Raw genomic sequence first — 13,594 nt, 5'->3', positions numbered from 1 at the left:
ACCCTTCAAAACAAGCCCAGGTTCCTGGTTGTTCCATCCCTCACACAATTTCTATTCCAATCTGCTATTTATTTACAAGGAGATTCTCCAGTCCCAGAAGCAGCACAAGAAAGACCCCAAGAAGTCTTCTTAGTCCCACGGCATTATTTTCGTGAGGAGAAAAGAAGAATGTAGAAAAATGGAAAAACCAGATCCCACGTCTAGTTAGTGGCCTGACCAGTGGCTGAGAGTGCTGTCTGTAGCCCATATTTCTTCTACAAATCCACATTCCACCCCGGCTATTTTTTTTTTTTTTTTTTTTAGACAGAGTCTTGCTCTGTTGCCAGGCTGGAGTGCAGCGGTGTGATCTTGGCTCACTGCAACCTCCACCTCCTGGATTCAAGAAATTCTCCTTCCTCAGACTCCCAAGTAGCTGGGACTACAGGCACGTGCCACCATGCCCAGCTAATTTTTTTATTTTTATTTTAATTTTTTAAAATTTTTATTTATTTATTTATTTTTGAGACGGAGTTTCGCTCTTGTTACCCAGGCTGGAGTGCAATGGCGCGATCTCGGCTCACCGCAACCTCTGCCTCCTGGGTTCAGGCAATTCTCCTGCCTCAGCCTCCCGAGTAGCTGGGATTACAGGCACGCACCACCGTGCCCAGCTAATTTTTTTGTATTTTTAGTAGAGACGGGGTTTCACCATGTTGACCAGGATGGTCTCGATCTCTTGACCTCGTGATCCACCCGTCTTGGCCTCCCAAAGTGCTGGGATTACAGGCGTGAGCCACTGTGCCCAGCTTATTTTTAATAGAGATGAAGTTTCACCATGTTGGCCAGGATAGTCTTGATCTCTTGACCTCGTGATCCACCCGCCTCGGCCTCCCAAATTCTGGGATTACAGGCATGAGCCACCTCACCCGGCCTATCCCCTGCTCATCTGTTCAGTGTTCGACTCCTCCCTGTAGAATCTTGACCCTGGTGCCTGCCTCCCTGGAGTCCACTGACACTAAATCCTCCCTGGACCAGGGGACCTTCTGAAGCAGCATTAGGCATCTTGAGGTTGATGTCCTGAGGACAAGTATAACAGTGGAAGGACCAATGCAACTTCCTATGATGCAACGTCACCATAACCCATCCATTCCCTGGAGCCATGCTGAGCTCCTGCCATCCTCCCTGCCCACGAGTCAGCCCTAACAGGAGCCTCCACGCTGGGGAGCTGCATGGCTCTATGACCTCAATGAACACTAGACATCTATCTTCCAAAGTGTTCCCTGGTTTAAACGAATGGATGTGAAAGCATTCTATTCTATTATCTCAGCACCTCCCAAAATGCCTTACAAAAAGATTAACCACAGAATTCCTTTAAATAGCAACTTCCTACAGTACACGTAAAGAATGATCTATCAAAATTCAGTCTTCACAAAGATTTTCTCCTCCCCCTCCCCACAAAACAACAGCTATCATATCAAGGGCAAAAACATAAACTTGGATTGTTAATGATAGATTTGGGGATTCTTTTATTACGTAATGATTCTCATACATGCTACAAATGTTTATTGAACTGCTCTATGAAACATGCTCTTCCAGGTTGCCATGGGACACAATAAGATAAGGACACGCACAACTCAAACACGGGACAGATGTGATGGGCGCTACCACCGACGTATGGACAAAATCGACAGGGGACAAGGGAGTGTGAGATTTTATCTCAGGCAAAGATGAGGGAAGGAAGCTGCAATATTTCAATTGGGTTTCAAAGGACGGTAATGATTATATAATTGGGTAATTCATTCTAGGAAGAAACATCATGATGTTCCAGGGAACAGGACCTACAAAGGCACATTCTCAGAACAGAAAGAAGCCCAGGGTAGCTCAATTGTGAGACAGGAAATCGTGAGGAGAAGGAAGACTCAGAAGGTAGACCAGAGCCTTGAATGCAAGAACAGATAAAGTCTATCCCGAGTCTATAAACCACAGAAGGCTCCAGTGGGCTTTGGGCAGAGAAAGAACATCACAATCAGAGCTGTGCTTCAGGAAACTCGTTCTGGCAGCCATAGTTTGGACTGATCTGAAGGGGTAAAGACAGGGGCCAGGGACGAGGAGGCCCACTCAAAAAATCATCACACAGTTCTTAGATCATACATAAAGTAAAGAATAAATTCAAGATCTAGAATAAAAGTAGAATTGTAAGGGAAGGCATCCAAACACTAAGAAGGAGGGGCTAGTTCTGGAAAGGGGTTGAGGGCACAGGTCTCAGATCGCAGACTCAGGAAGAGGAGTCAGTATGACCTGATGGTGAGTGGTGTCTCTTGGTGGGAGTGTAAATTAGTCCAACCATTGTGGAAGACAGTGTGGCGATTCCTCAAGGCCTTAGAAATAGAAATTCCATTTGACCCAGCAATCCCATTACTGGGTATATACCCAAAGGACTATAAATCGTTCTACTATAAGGACACATGCACACGAATGTTCATTGCAGCACTGTTTACAATAGCAAAGACCTGGAATCAACCCAAATGCCCATCGATGATAGACTGGAATGGGAAAATGTGGCACATATACACCATGGAATATTATGCAGCAATCAGAAATGATGAGTTCGTGTCGTTTGTAGGGACATGGATGAATCTGGAGAACATCATCCTCAGCAAACTGACACAAGAACAGAAAATGAAACACCGCATATTCTCACTCATAGGCGGGTGATGAAAAATGAGAACACATGGACACAGAGAGGGGAGTACTAAACACTGAGGTCTATTGGGGGGAAAAGGGGGGTCCAGTGGGAGGGGGAGGTGGGGAGGGATAGCCTGGGGAGAAACGCCAAATGTGGGTGAAGGGGTGAAAGCAAACAGAACACACTGCCATGTGTGTACCTATGCAACTGTATTGCATGCTCTGCACATGTACCCCAAAACCTAAAATGCAATAAAAAAAAAACAGAAAAAAAAAAAAAAAAGAAAAGGCAGTTGTGAGACGCCTCCTCCTGCTTGAGACAGTAATTGTGGGCCTAGTGCAAAAAAGCTGCCTCCTCTGGACATCTTATGAGCCACCTATGAAGCCTCGGTTATTAATAGCACCTCTTTCGGAGACAGACAGAAGTGCCTGTTATACATGAGGAGTCCAGAACACTTCTTAGACTGTGACGTCTCCACAGCAGCAGTGAAAGCAGCTTGACTGGAGTGAAGAGTAGAAGCACAGGGAACAACCATTTCTGAACAAATGATAACTCCGTGGAGGGAGGGCAACTTGAACCAAGAACGTCAGGCAGGCCAGGTGCGGTGGCACGCGCCTCTAATTCCAGCACTTTGGGAGGCTGAGACAGAAGGATCACTTGAGGTCAGGAGTTCAAGACCACCCTGGGCAACATAGTGAGACCTCATTTTTACAAAAAATTTAAAAGTTGTCCAGTGGTGCATGCCTATAATCCCAGCTACTTGGGAGGCTGAGGTGGGAGGACAGTTTGAGCCCAGGATTTTGAGGTTGCAGTGAGGTATGATAGCACCACTGCACTCTAGTCTGAGTGACAGAATGAGACCCTGTCTCAAAATAATAATAATAATTATAATAAAAAGCTGGCATCATTTAAGCCTTATAGTTATGTGCTATCTGATAAGAGAAAATGCATGATAGATTGAGGTCTTTCAGCTTAACGAGTTACGTCTTGGATTCTACTGCCTGAGACTTACATACCTAGTTTCTTGGGCGAGCGTTCACACGTTCACATAACTAACTGTTGAGGGCTCTCTGTGATGAGGTTGTGAATTTCAGGAAGTTTATCTCTGGCCTCACTTCCTGGTAACTCTCTAGAAAGATATCAGTGAATTTCCATTCTAGGTAGAACCATGCTAACATTTTGAAGCCTGTTCTCAGCCACTTGGCCCATGGAATCTGTGGAAGTTGCGTTAAAGCAGTTTCCCAACATGTTTTCACAGAATATGAATATGATGAACAAGGAGGTCTCGAGGTAGAATAATTTTGGGAAGTTCCATTCTAAATAAAATTAAATGTTTCTTTCTCGTAAGACACCTCTGAACTTTCAAGGGTTAGTATGTTTTACTCTCCTAGAGTGAGAAACAGCAGGTAGCCTCTCCCAACTTCATTTATCTGTAAAACTATTTTTCAGCAAAATGTCTTGCGAGACAAGAGCACTGTAGAACATATTTGGAGAAAAAGCGGTGATGACATTACTCTCAGTAATATTTGTATTTAACTGAGAATCTGGAATAATGAAAATTCTGATACGAATTGAGTGCTTACCATGTACTCAACACTTCACATGTACTTAATCCTCATACCTGTGGTACTTTTATTATTATTTCCATTCTATGGATGAGAAAACTGAGGCACCAAGTAGTGAAAAGATTTGTTTAAGATCCTAAATAGAGCTGGGAATTGGACCTACACAGTCTGGTGCCCACATAAATTAATTTCTGATGGTAGAATTTCAAACACTGTGATCAACTGGCAGTGGAAGAGATTCTGAGCAGAGCCTTGCGTGGGAATCCCTCCATCACAGTAAGTCTAAACCTTTCTTTTTCACAAATTCGTCTTTATAAGCTCCCCAGACGCTCTCTAGGACACACCTTCTGAACTGCACCACTAATTCGGCTTCTTCACCAAGTATTATACACACATAGTCTTCCACGAAAACAAAGTCATGGTTCAGAGAGCGATGCGATTATCAATAGTAAGTGGTAACACATAAAGAAAACAATCTCCTGATGAACCAAAACAGCAAGAAAATGAAGATGCACGTTTGAGAAATGTCTTCTCCTGTGTATCAAAGTATTGATCCCTTGCTCCACAGGTCTAGGGACAGAAACCAAAGGACCACTTTCCTTCCATTGTTGCAAAATTTCACATCTCTACTTTGCTCGAGAATTATCAAAGACCTGTCTTACCCTCTCCCACTTCCTCTCCTTGTTCAGAAGAATTATCACCAGCTTCGGGTGCATCTGGTAACCATCTTCACTGAAGGACAGATTCCTCCCCTCAAAAGTGACATTGATCAGATACCTGTAAAGATAAAATAAAGGGAAGATTAAAAGTACGAAGAAGGTCTGCCATGAACAAGGCAGTTAGGTATATACAGAGAAAGCTGGCTGGAGACAGACCAGCAAATAGCAATACAGATACCATGATCAAACTTGGTACTCCTTGAACTCCTATTTGATTATGCAATAGAGTCATCCCAGTTTTCACATGCTAGGAATCATCTGAAAAAAATCATATAAACATTTTACCTAAAAGATGTTTGGTCACTGCATGTTCTCACTTATAAGTAGGAGTTGAACAATGTGAACACATAAACACAGGGAGGGGAATAAGATACACTGGGGCCTGCAGGCACGGAGGTGGGGAGACGGAGAGCATCAGGAAAAATAGCTAGTGCCTGCCGGGCTTAATACCTCGGTGATGGGTTGACAGGTGTGGCAAATCACCATCGCACACGTTTACCTATATAACGACCTGCACATCCTGCTCATGTACCCCAGAACTTAAAATAAGATTAAAGATAAAAATTGTTTAAAAGGTGTTTGGTTTAAGTTCAGTCCATTGGTATGACTGAGCAAATTACTCAGCCTTTTTGAGCCTTGGCTTTTTTCCCTATCTGCAAAAACTAGAATAATAAAAGGGACCTACTTAGTTAGGTTTGTAAGGCTAAAATGAGATAGCAGGTTAACCACTTACCATGCGACGTGGTGCATAGTAGAATCTCATTAAGTGCTAACAACTGTTATTGAAAAACAAAGGTGAATTAAAGGATAGGGGCAGTAGAGTCAAGAAATGAAAGTAAGAGTGTACCAAGATGACCTTCTGCTAAGAAAGGCGGCATGTAGGAGCTTAGGGTCTCTATCCCAGAGATATGCACAGACTCTTTAACTCTTGCTAAGTTCTTGCCAAGTCCATACTTCTAAGGGTTGTGAGATGAGTCCAGTAAGCAGGGATGTGCTGTGAAAGGATGCATCTGGAAACCAGGGTTATGACTCTATGTATAGGGAACAGAAAATACTAAGGAATAAGAAAGGAGGGAGAGGCATTTGACAGAGTGCTCTGGTTACTTGTGCATAGATTAACAGAAACTCTGGAGGTAACTAGAGTCAGACCAATGAAACTGTATTCCTCATGGACACTTTTGCTTTAGCCCACCCTTTTCCCCTCTGCTGCTGTCATCTGATGAGCAGTCCCCTCACTGGGAATTCCCAAAGGCATGCTCATTACAACTGCATTAGTGCAACTGCACTGATGGTAATGAATGTCCCTTTACCATAATGGCCCAAGGAATCAATAATGATTATCTCTGTGTTCACATGACATGCTACTCTGGAGCCTTGGGCCTGATGTTGCTTTTGAGACATGTCCCTGCTAAGAAGCAAAAGGGGCATCTTGTAATTGCAGTGAGGATGCTGAAGAAGGCAGCTGAAAGATTCTTCTTTTAAGTCCTGTCATTTAATGAAACTGGGAGTCTTCACTGATTCTTCCAACTAACATTAGGTTAAACAACAAGGTTGCTAGGATACATATCCTTCTGGTGATTCTAATGATGCCCATGCACCATGAACCAAACCCTCATGGCTCACTTCTCACTTCCAGAACTACCTGGGATGTTTAAGTCTGTCATTCCCTGGTCTTGTGTAACTTCACAAATGCAATCAAGAACACAGAAGACCCCAAGAGAGTAGTGATTTCTAGAATCTTAGAACTGAAAGAGTATTTCATAATAATCAACTAACCTACCACTTACTACAGTTTATGCTTCCCTTCTGGATCATAAAATTGGTCTTCCCAGCTCTTCCTGAATTCTTTCACTGATGGGGAACTTTTCATGGCACCTTCTGGGCTCAAGGTAGCCATCTCAGTACTGGCTACTTAGTTCTTTCTTACTTAAAGCTGAAACCTTCTCCCCTGCAACCCTTTAACACCTGTTTTCTCTTTAGAGATTCTACAGTCTTTGTCTAATCCTCCTTCTACATGAGGAACTCTCATGTAGAGAGCATCATACATTCCTTATGAAATCAATTTTACTCTTTAAAATACTGTTAAACTCCTTTATTTCCATAATTTTAACTTGATGGATTAAAAAACAAGCACAAGGAGGTTAAATTATTTGTCCAATGTTATCATATGGCAGATGCACCTGACAGCAATAACTTAAGCATGCCTTGAGAATGACCCTACAATCTAAGAAAAATGTATGTTCAGAGTCCTAAGCTAAAGAATCTGGGAAGAGCCAACCCAGAGATTCCCCTTTTAATCTGTGAAGGACATCTGAACCCCCAGTTCATCCCTTGGAATGCAGGCCATACAGGAGATCAAAGCCCTTTGTTTTGGGTTAAATCAAAGTTTAGATGAACGTTGCTAAATGAAAATGCTATATAAACTGCATGCATTTTACAAATGGTAGCAGTTCTCCTGCCCAGCCCACCGCCACTGGATTGTCCTTGTATGTGAGTTCAGTTCCCCCAATAAATGTTATATCTCATTCATTGTCTCTGGGTCTCTTCTTATGCCTTTCAGATATGATGCCATCACTATTGGAGTCAATAAGGGTCCAGTATGACAGTTACACAACTAACTGGGAGCAGAAGTAACATTTTAAGCAATAGCTCCAGTTCCATGTCTTTTCCTGACACCAGCCAGATTCTCATCAGGCTTAGCATCCCAAGTCCTTTACATAGTTCTTACATGCCACGCTTCACGTTTTCTACCATACCAGACTCTCTCCAGACACCTTCACTCAGTGCCATGTAGCATCTCCAACACAACTCGATCCTCAGTCTGCTCCACTCCTTGCCCTGCCCCTCAGCTCTCAGTGCAGAGCTGCTCACCTAAGCCCATCATTAGTGTAAAAACTAAAACTCAGGTTTCCTATAGTCTGCAATGACACTCTAACCAAAAGCCCTGAAGAATTCATTGCAGATAATATAATTACAAAACCACAAGACAGGGTATTTCAAATCAACAAACAAGAATGTAACCACCAATAAAATTTACTCGGAAATGTATTCTTACTACAAAGACTCCGAAAAATTTCTGGAGTCTTCAGATAAAGTTTATGAGACATGTAAAACAATTTGATCTCACCTATTTTGAAGGGAAGAAGGAAATAAGGAAAAAGAAAGGAATAAAAGGAAAGAGGAAGGAAAGAAAGAGGAAAGGTGGGAGGAGGGAAGAGAGAGATGGAGGAGAGAGGGATAAGGAAGAAGAAGAATGGGAGGGAAATGAATTATCCGCCTTAAGCATCCACCTTTTCATCAGACATTGTGCTGAATAATTCTGCCTTTATCTAAAACACCATTAAGAATATTTAAAGGAAAGTATCTATTTCTGAAGGCAATTGTAAAAGAGAAGTTCCAGAAATAATTCAATTAATAAGCACTATCAGTGGAATAACTATACAGCTTCTCAAGACGACTCCTTTGAAGGGGGCAGCCTTGAATTGGGTGTATAAGTTGAGAAATTTGAACTTGCAGAAAATAAATCCCACTCATGGGCAGTGTAACTGGTCTGTACATTTCTCTGGTTATTCCACTTCCAGCACCTTTTGATTTTCCTTAGAAGCTGTTCCTTGTCTGTGGTGCTCCCCCCGTCCAGCTCTGTAAGTTCATTTTATCTTCTTAAGCACTCCTCACATAGTTTACACTTATCAAAAACATTAATAAAATTTTATGACAATACATGGAATATTCTTCTCCAAAGTATCCTTTCATCATTCATTTCTGTCAGCAGCATATAGATTAATCATTCACACTGTGTTTTTCTGAGTAATTTCTTGTGGTATAAGGACATTTAGCCATTAGTGAGGAGCTTGCAAATATATACCAGCCTTGAGCAAGATGCCCTTTGAATAGCAGAACAAACCCATCCATTCACTGGTAATGAAAAGTGTGAAAAAATAACTGGGGGTGTGGTCACTTCTAGACATGTGATCTTGGCACCTGAATCTCAGATATTCTTCTCTAAAATGGAGACAGCGTTTCACCTCCAGCTTATCAGAGAAGGCTGTTGTGATGATTAAATGAAAGACTGGATAGAAAAACTCTATAAAATTTGAACAAATATAAGGTCATTTAATAAAAAAAGTTAAGAAAAAGAGCATATTAGCATGATTTTAGTATCTAAAGGCAAGAAATTTGCTTGATTTTAAACCTCAGTGAATAAGTGTGATAACTACATTTTAGCAGGACTCAATGATCAATGAAATAACATCTGAAAAATGAAGATTGGCTTCCACATATGGAGGCTAAACTAGGTCAAATGGTTATATTAATCAATTTAACTTTCCATAGACCTGAAAATATCCAACTACCCTTGGATCTGGCTGTACTTTGTCAATTTTTAATATTAATTAGAACCCCAAAACTTCCATGTGTGAATCCTGGGTAAATTATTAAATTATAATTAAGATTAAGAGATGTCATAGCTATTCTATTTCTTTCCAAACATGTCATCCTCAAGTACACAGACAGAAAGCCTTGCTTTGCATGGCAGCCAAACTCAGAAGTTCTGCCCATCAGACCAGAATCCTTTGGAAGTACCATCGAGGTTGGGTGTGTGTGTGTGTGTGTGTGTGTGTGTGTGTGTGTGTGTGTGTATGTACAGGGACATGCAGTGTGTTGTGTGTATACACACACACACATACATTTTAAGTTGCTTGATTTGTCTCTAGAATGTAGTTTGAACCTCAAGAAACCAGATGGTCTGCCTCATACAGTTCTAATATTACACAGAATCTCACATTGCTAGAACTATGAGAGAACTTAGAAATTATCCATTGAGAAACTTCATTTTAGAAAGGAGAAAATAGGTCCCAAGATGCAAAACGACTTTCCCAAGGTGACCTGTCTGTTCAGGACCAGAGCCTTGCAATTCTCATCTCAGGGTCTTTTCATGATCACCAGCTGAAGTGAAATCAGTTCCACAGAGCTCCAGATGTGCATATTAGCATTTTTGCATCACACTGCATGTCCTGGACTATATAAATCCCTAATATGGACTGCATAAAACAAAATCTCTTAGATGATTAGTCTATCTGCTTGCCTGCTTGTTGAGAAAGAGCCTCAGAATCCTGATGGGCTCAGAGCCGATACATTTGCTTTATATGGCCACAGTCACACCACAGTGAGCTTAATGGGATCAGGTTGAGGTTAAAAAGCCCTTCTGTCTCTCTGACTTTGGCCATGCCACTCCAGGCTCATCTACTGCACCATGTTGATACCCACAGCAATGATTTAGAAGAGTGCCCTGAGCAGGAGGCACCCGAAGGAGCTCTGCCAGAATTTTCCCAGCCAACCAACACCCCTAGAACCACAATACTTACTTTACCCTGTATGTTTTTACAAGCACTAGATTTTTTTAAAAAATTTTACAAGCACTACATTTTTAAAAAGTAATATCTGCTAATATATCCGTAAGAAACAGTAGAAACAATTTCCCACAGGATTAGAAATAGTGAAATTGAAAACTTTTTTTTTTTTTTTGAGATGGAGTTTCGCTCTCGTTACCCAGGCTGGAGTGCAATGGCGCGATCTCGGTTCACCGCAACCTCCGCCTCCTGGGTTTAGGCAATTCTCCTGCCTCAGCCTCCTGAGTAGCTGGGATTACAGGCACACGCCACCGTGCCCAGCTAATTTTTTGTATTTTTATTAGAGACGGGGTTTCACCATGTTGACCAGGATGGTCTCGATCTCTTGACCTCATAATCCACCCGCCTCGGCCTCCCAAAGTGCTGGGATTACAGGCTTGAGCCGCCCGCGCCTGGCCGAAATTGAAAACTTTTAAAGGCTACCTAATTAGGGACCAGTATTGGAGAAAAGAGGCAAATATATTTATAAATTAGATTTTCAGTGTTCTAGTTTGGACAGACTACATAGAAATTCTGAATTTTTCCCAGCTGAGAAATTCATAATTATCAAAATAAATCCAAATGTTAATCCACTTGAGTGAGGTCAACATGGCAGGCAAGATTACTGTAATCTAGTCAACAGTGTCCTCTTTTTGAGGAAGAAAGATTTGAAGAAGTTTTAAATGCTTCCTTTGAGATATTTCATATAGAAAAATATTAAACTCTGTGGTTGGACAATATAATTAGAAATGCCAGTTGCCTGAGCTGTCCTTTTCTCTTATTTAGGCAAAATGATATCTTGTAGAGAGGCTCAGGGATAACTAATTTAAAGAGCAGACTGTAATATTAGTTTATGATTACTTGAGATGGGTTTAAAATAGTTTGTCTTCCAGTGGATTAAACATTTTCTCTGAAATGGTGTTTATACCATTAATTTATTTTGCAAACCATTCTTCACAAATCATAAAATGTTCAAGTTTGGGCTAGTTCATATCATAGTTATTTAAATTCTAAATTAGTGGTGTTAAGTTAATGAGATATTAAAGTATCTTGAACAGTGACTGATACAAATTTAATATACATCTTATCTCCTACTGGTGGTGAGAAATGTGCTTTAACCCCCTTAGTAGTTTGGGCTGAACTGAACTCATCTGAGGTGTAAGTGGAAATGTGTAAATTCACCATCTATTATGAAGAAAAAGTATTTCCAGCCCCCTCGACAATAAAAAATTTCAGAGAGCTATTGCCTGGATTCTGTTTCACCACTGAATACCATGAATTAGTTTAATCCGAAACGAAAGAAAACAGGGGAGAATGGATATGAGAGGGAAGAGAACATTAACCTCCCTCGAGAAAGATGCTATCTTCGACCCATTATCAAGTCAATGAGAATTCTGAGGAGCTCTGTCACCAGCTGTGACAGCCTCCTATCTGCACCGCCTTTCACCAAGCAGGGTCAGTGCGGCAGGCCATGGCTAAGGGAACAATGCCCTGTAGACTTACCTACGGGTTCACCTGGGATGAAATGGAGGCGCTCATTCTCATTAGTAAGATATCGTCACTAGAATGAATGAAAAAAAATCTGGACAATGCCCCAAAATGCTTAGCGGTGAGAGGCGAATAGAAAGAAAATAAAGGGGAGAGACAGTAGGTTAAGAGGGAAAGGATACAGTGTCTATAACACGCGTATGTACTCATACTGCAACAGGGAGTGTAGCGAGGTGTTTAAGAATGAGAGACTGTTCTTAAACAATGTGGTAGTCACAGTCTCCACTCAAATCCCGGACCCACCAGTTCTGAAGCGATGTGGTCTTGCAAGTTATTTAAGCTCTCTTTCCTCATTTTCTTAGCCATAAAAATATGCATAATGACATTACCTATCTCATAGGATTGTCCTGTTTCAGTATAAACAAACAGGATGTGAGGACGATCTGGCTGCAACATCTGTCACCTCACTGATTGACAGGGTTGATTCGGCTGATCTGGCTGGCGACGCAGGTGCTCCCTTCCTCCCTCACCACTCCATGTACGTCCCTCCCAAAACTGCATGTTTAGTGGAAAAGAACAATCATTCCGGATAGAGAAGGACCGGTCTTTGGTCAAGGGTATACGAGTAGCTGCACTTCCCTGCTGGAACCTCCAAACAAGCTCTCAGTATATATAAAGGACTTAGAACTCTCCCCATCACAGAGTGAGCATTATGTACTAGTTGCTGGTACTGTTGTTATTATTACCTCCTTTTTACATTGTCTGGATGTCACTGGATGTCAGAGGAGTTAGCATTTGAAGGGACTTTTGCATCACACTCTAACTGTTCACATTTAGAGCTGAACACTTTGAGGCTTAAGAACATGTTGTCACATGCTTTGGCTTATTTAGTTGAGTCTGGGTCTCCTAATTCCTGGATCCCTGTTTTTCCGTGACCCTATCAGTCCAGTACATTCTCTCTCATTCCTACAACGTCCAAAACTGTTCAGGCTTGGGAACATTTGTTTTGTTCTTACTATGATTGGTTACCCCTGTGAGGTCTTCTGCAGAGGGGAATCACCTAACCATACCACTTTAAAATAAAGTTCACTCTCCACGGAAGGTGAAAGATGAGCTCATATCTCCACGATTTTAGTCTAGAATAAATGACTCCTCACAATGACCCCCCTTCTGACCTCCCAGATCCCTGCTTTGAACACTATGTAATTTTCTTTAAAATCCCTCTAGAGAGAACACACTCTTGATTATGTGTGAAGGTACCACACTTCCTCAGGGAACTAGCAAGGCTGCCTTTTGATGCCAATTAATCAAATGTACAGAACACCAAAGTTGTTTTCTCATTTAGCTCTGTGCACAGAACTCGGCAATGAAAAATAAAATTCCTCCTTGTGCTCATGCCCATGACTCTGTCACCTCTGCTATAGGTGAGACCTGGTAAGGGGCTACAGGGTAGCCAGACTTATTAGACCTTGTTAGAAGAGCAGAAATGCCAAGTAAGAAGAAACCAAGTAGCTTTTCTGCATAATGTTACTGTCACTGTGTCACTGGATTATTTTTCCTTTTAGTTCACATTTCCATGCTGTCTATAAATTAAAATCATCATCTTACAACACTGAATAAAACTCCTTTCTTTTTCCACAGATTAGGTGTTCCACATGTTGAAATGCAGCCCAGAGGAGGAAGGCTATCAAAACTAAGTGCTGAGACCTTTCCAGAGAAAACGCCGAGGCAGGTCGAAGGCTAGCCCATCACCGATTATGTTGTTACCTCTTT

General features: G+C 41.6%; 1 protein-coding gene across 3 annotated transcripts in view; it reads right to left on the bottom strand.

Moving 5' to 3' along the window:
• The window catches only part of GRIN2B (glutamate ionotropic receptor NMDA type subunit 2B), a 435,739-nt gene that overhangs the window by 114,987 nt on the left and 307,158 nt on the right, over window positions 1–13,594 (bottom strand). For all 3 annotated transcript variants that reach the window (XM_035255286.3, XM_035255288.3, XM_054237956.2), the window contains exon 5: window positions 4,890–5,004. In XM_035255286.3, the coding sequence (XP_035111177.1) occupies window positions 4,890–5,004 (115 nt within the window). The remainder of the gene's footprint in view (window positions 1–4,889; window positions 5,005–13,594) is intronic.

The sequence above is a fragment of the Callithrix jacchus genome, chromosome 9 (assembly GCF_049354715.1).
Source record: "Callithrix jacchus isolate 240 chromosome 9, calJac240_pri, whole genome shotgun sequence".
NCBI lineage: Eukaryota > Metazoa > Chordata > Mammalia > Primates > Cebidae > Callithrix > Callithrix jacchus.
This window is presented reverse-complemented; position numbering and strand designations above follow the sequence as displayed.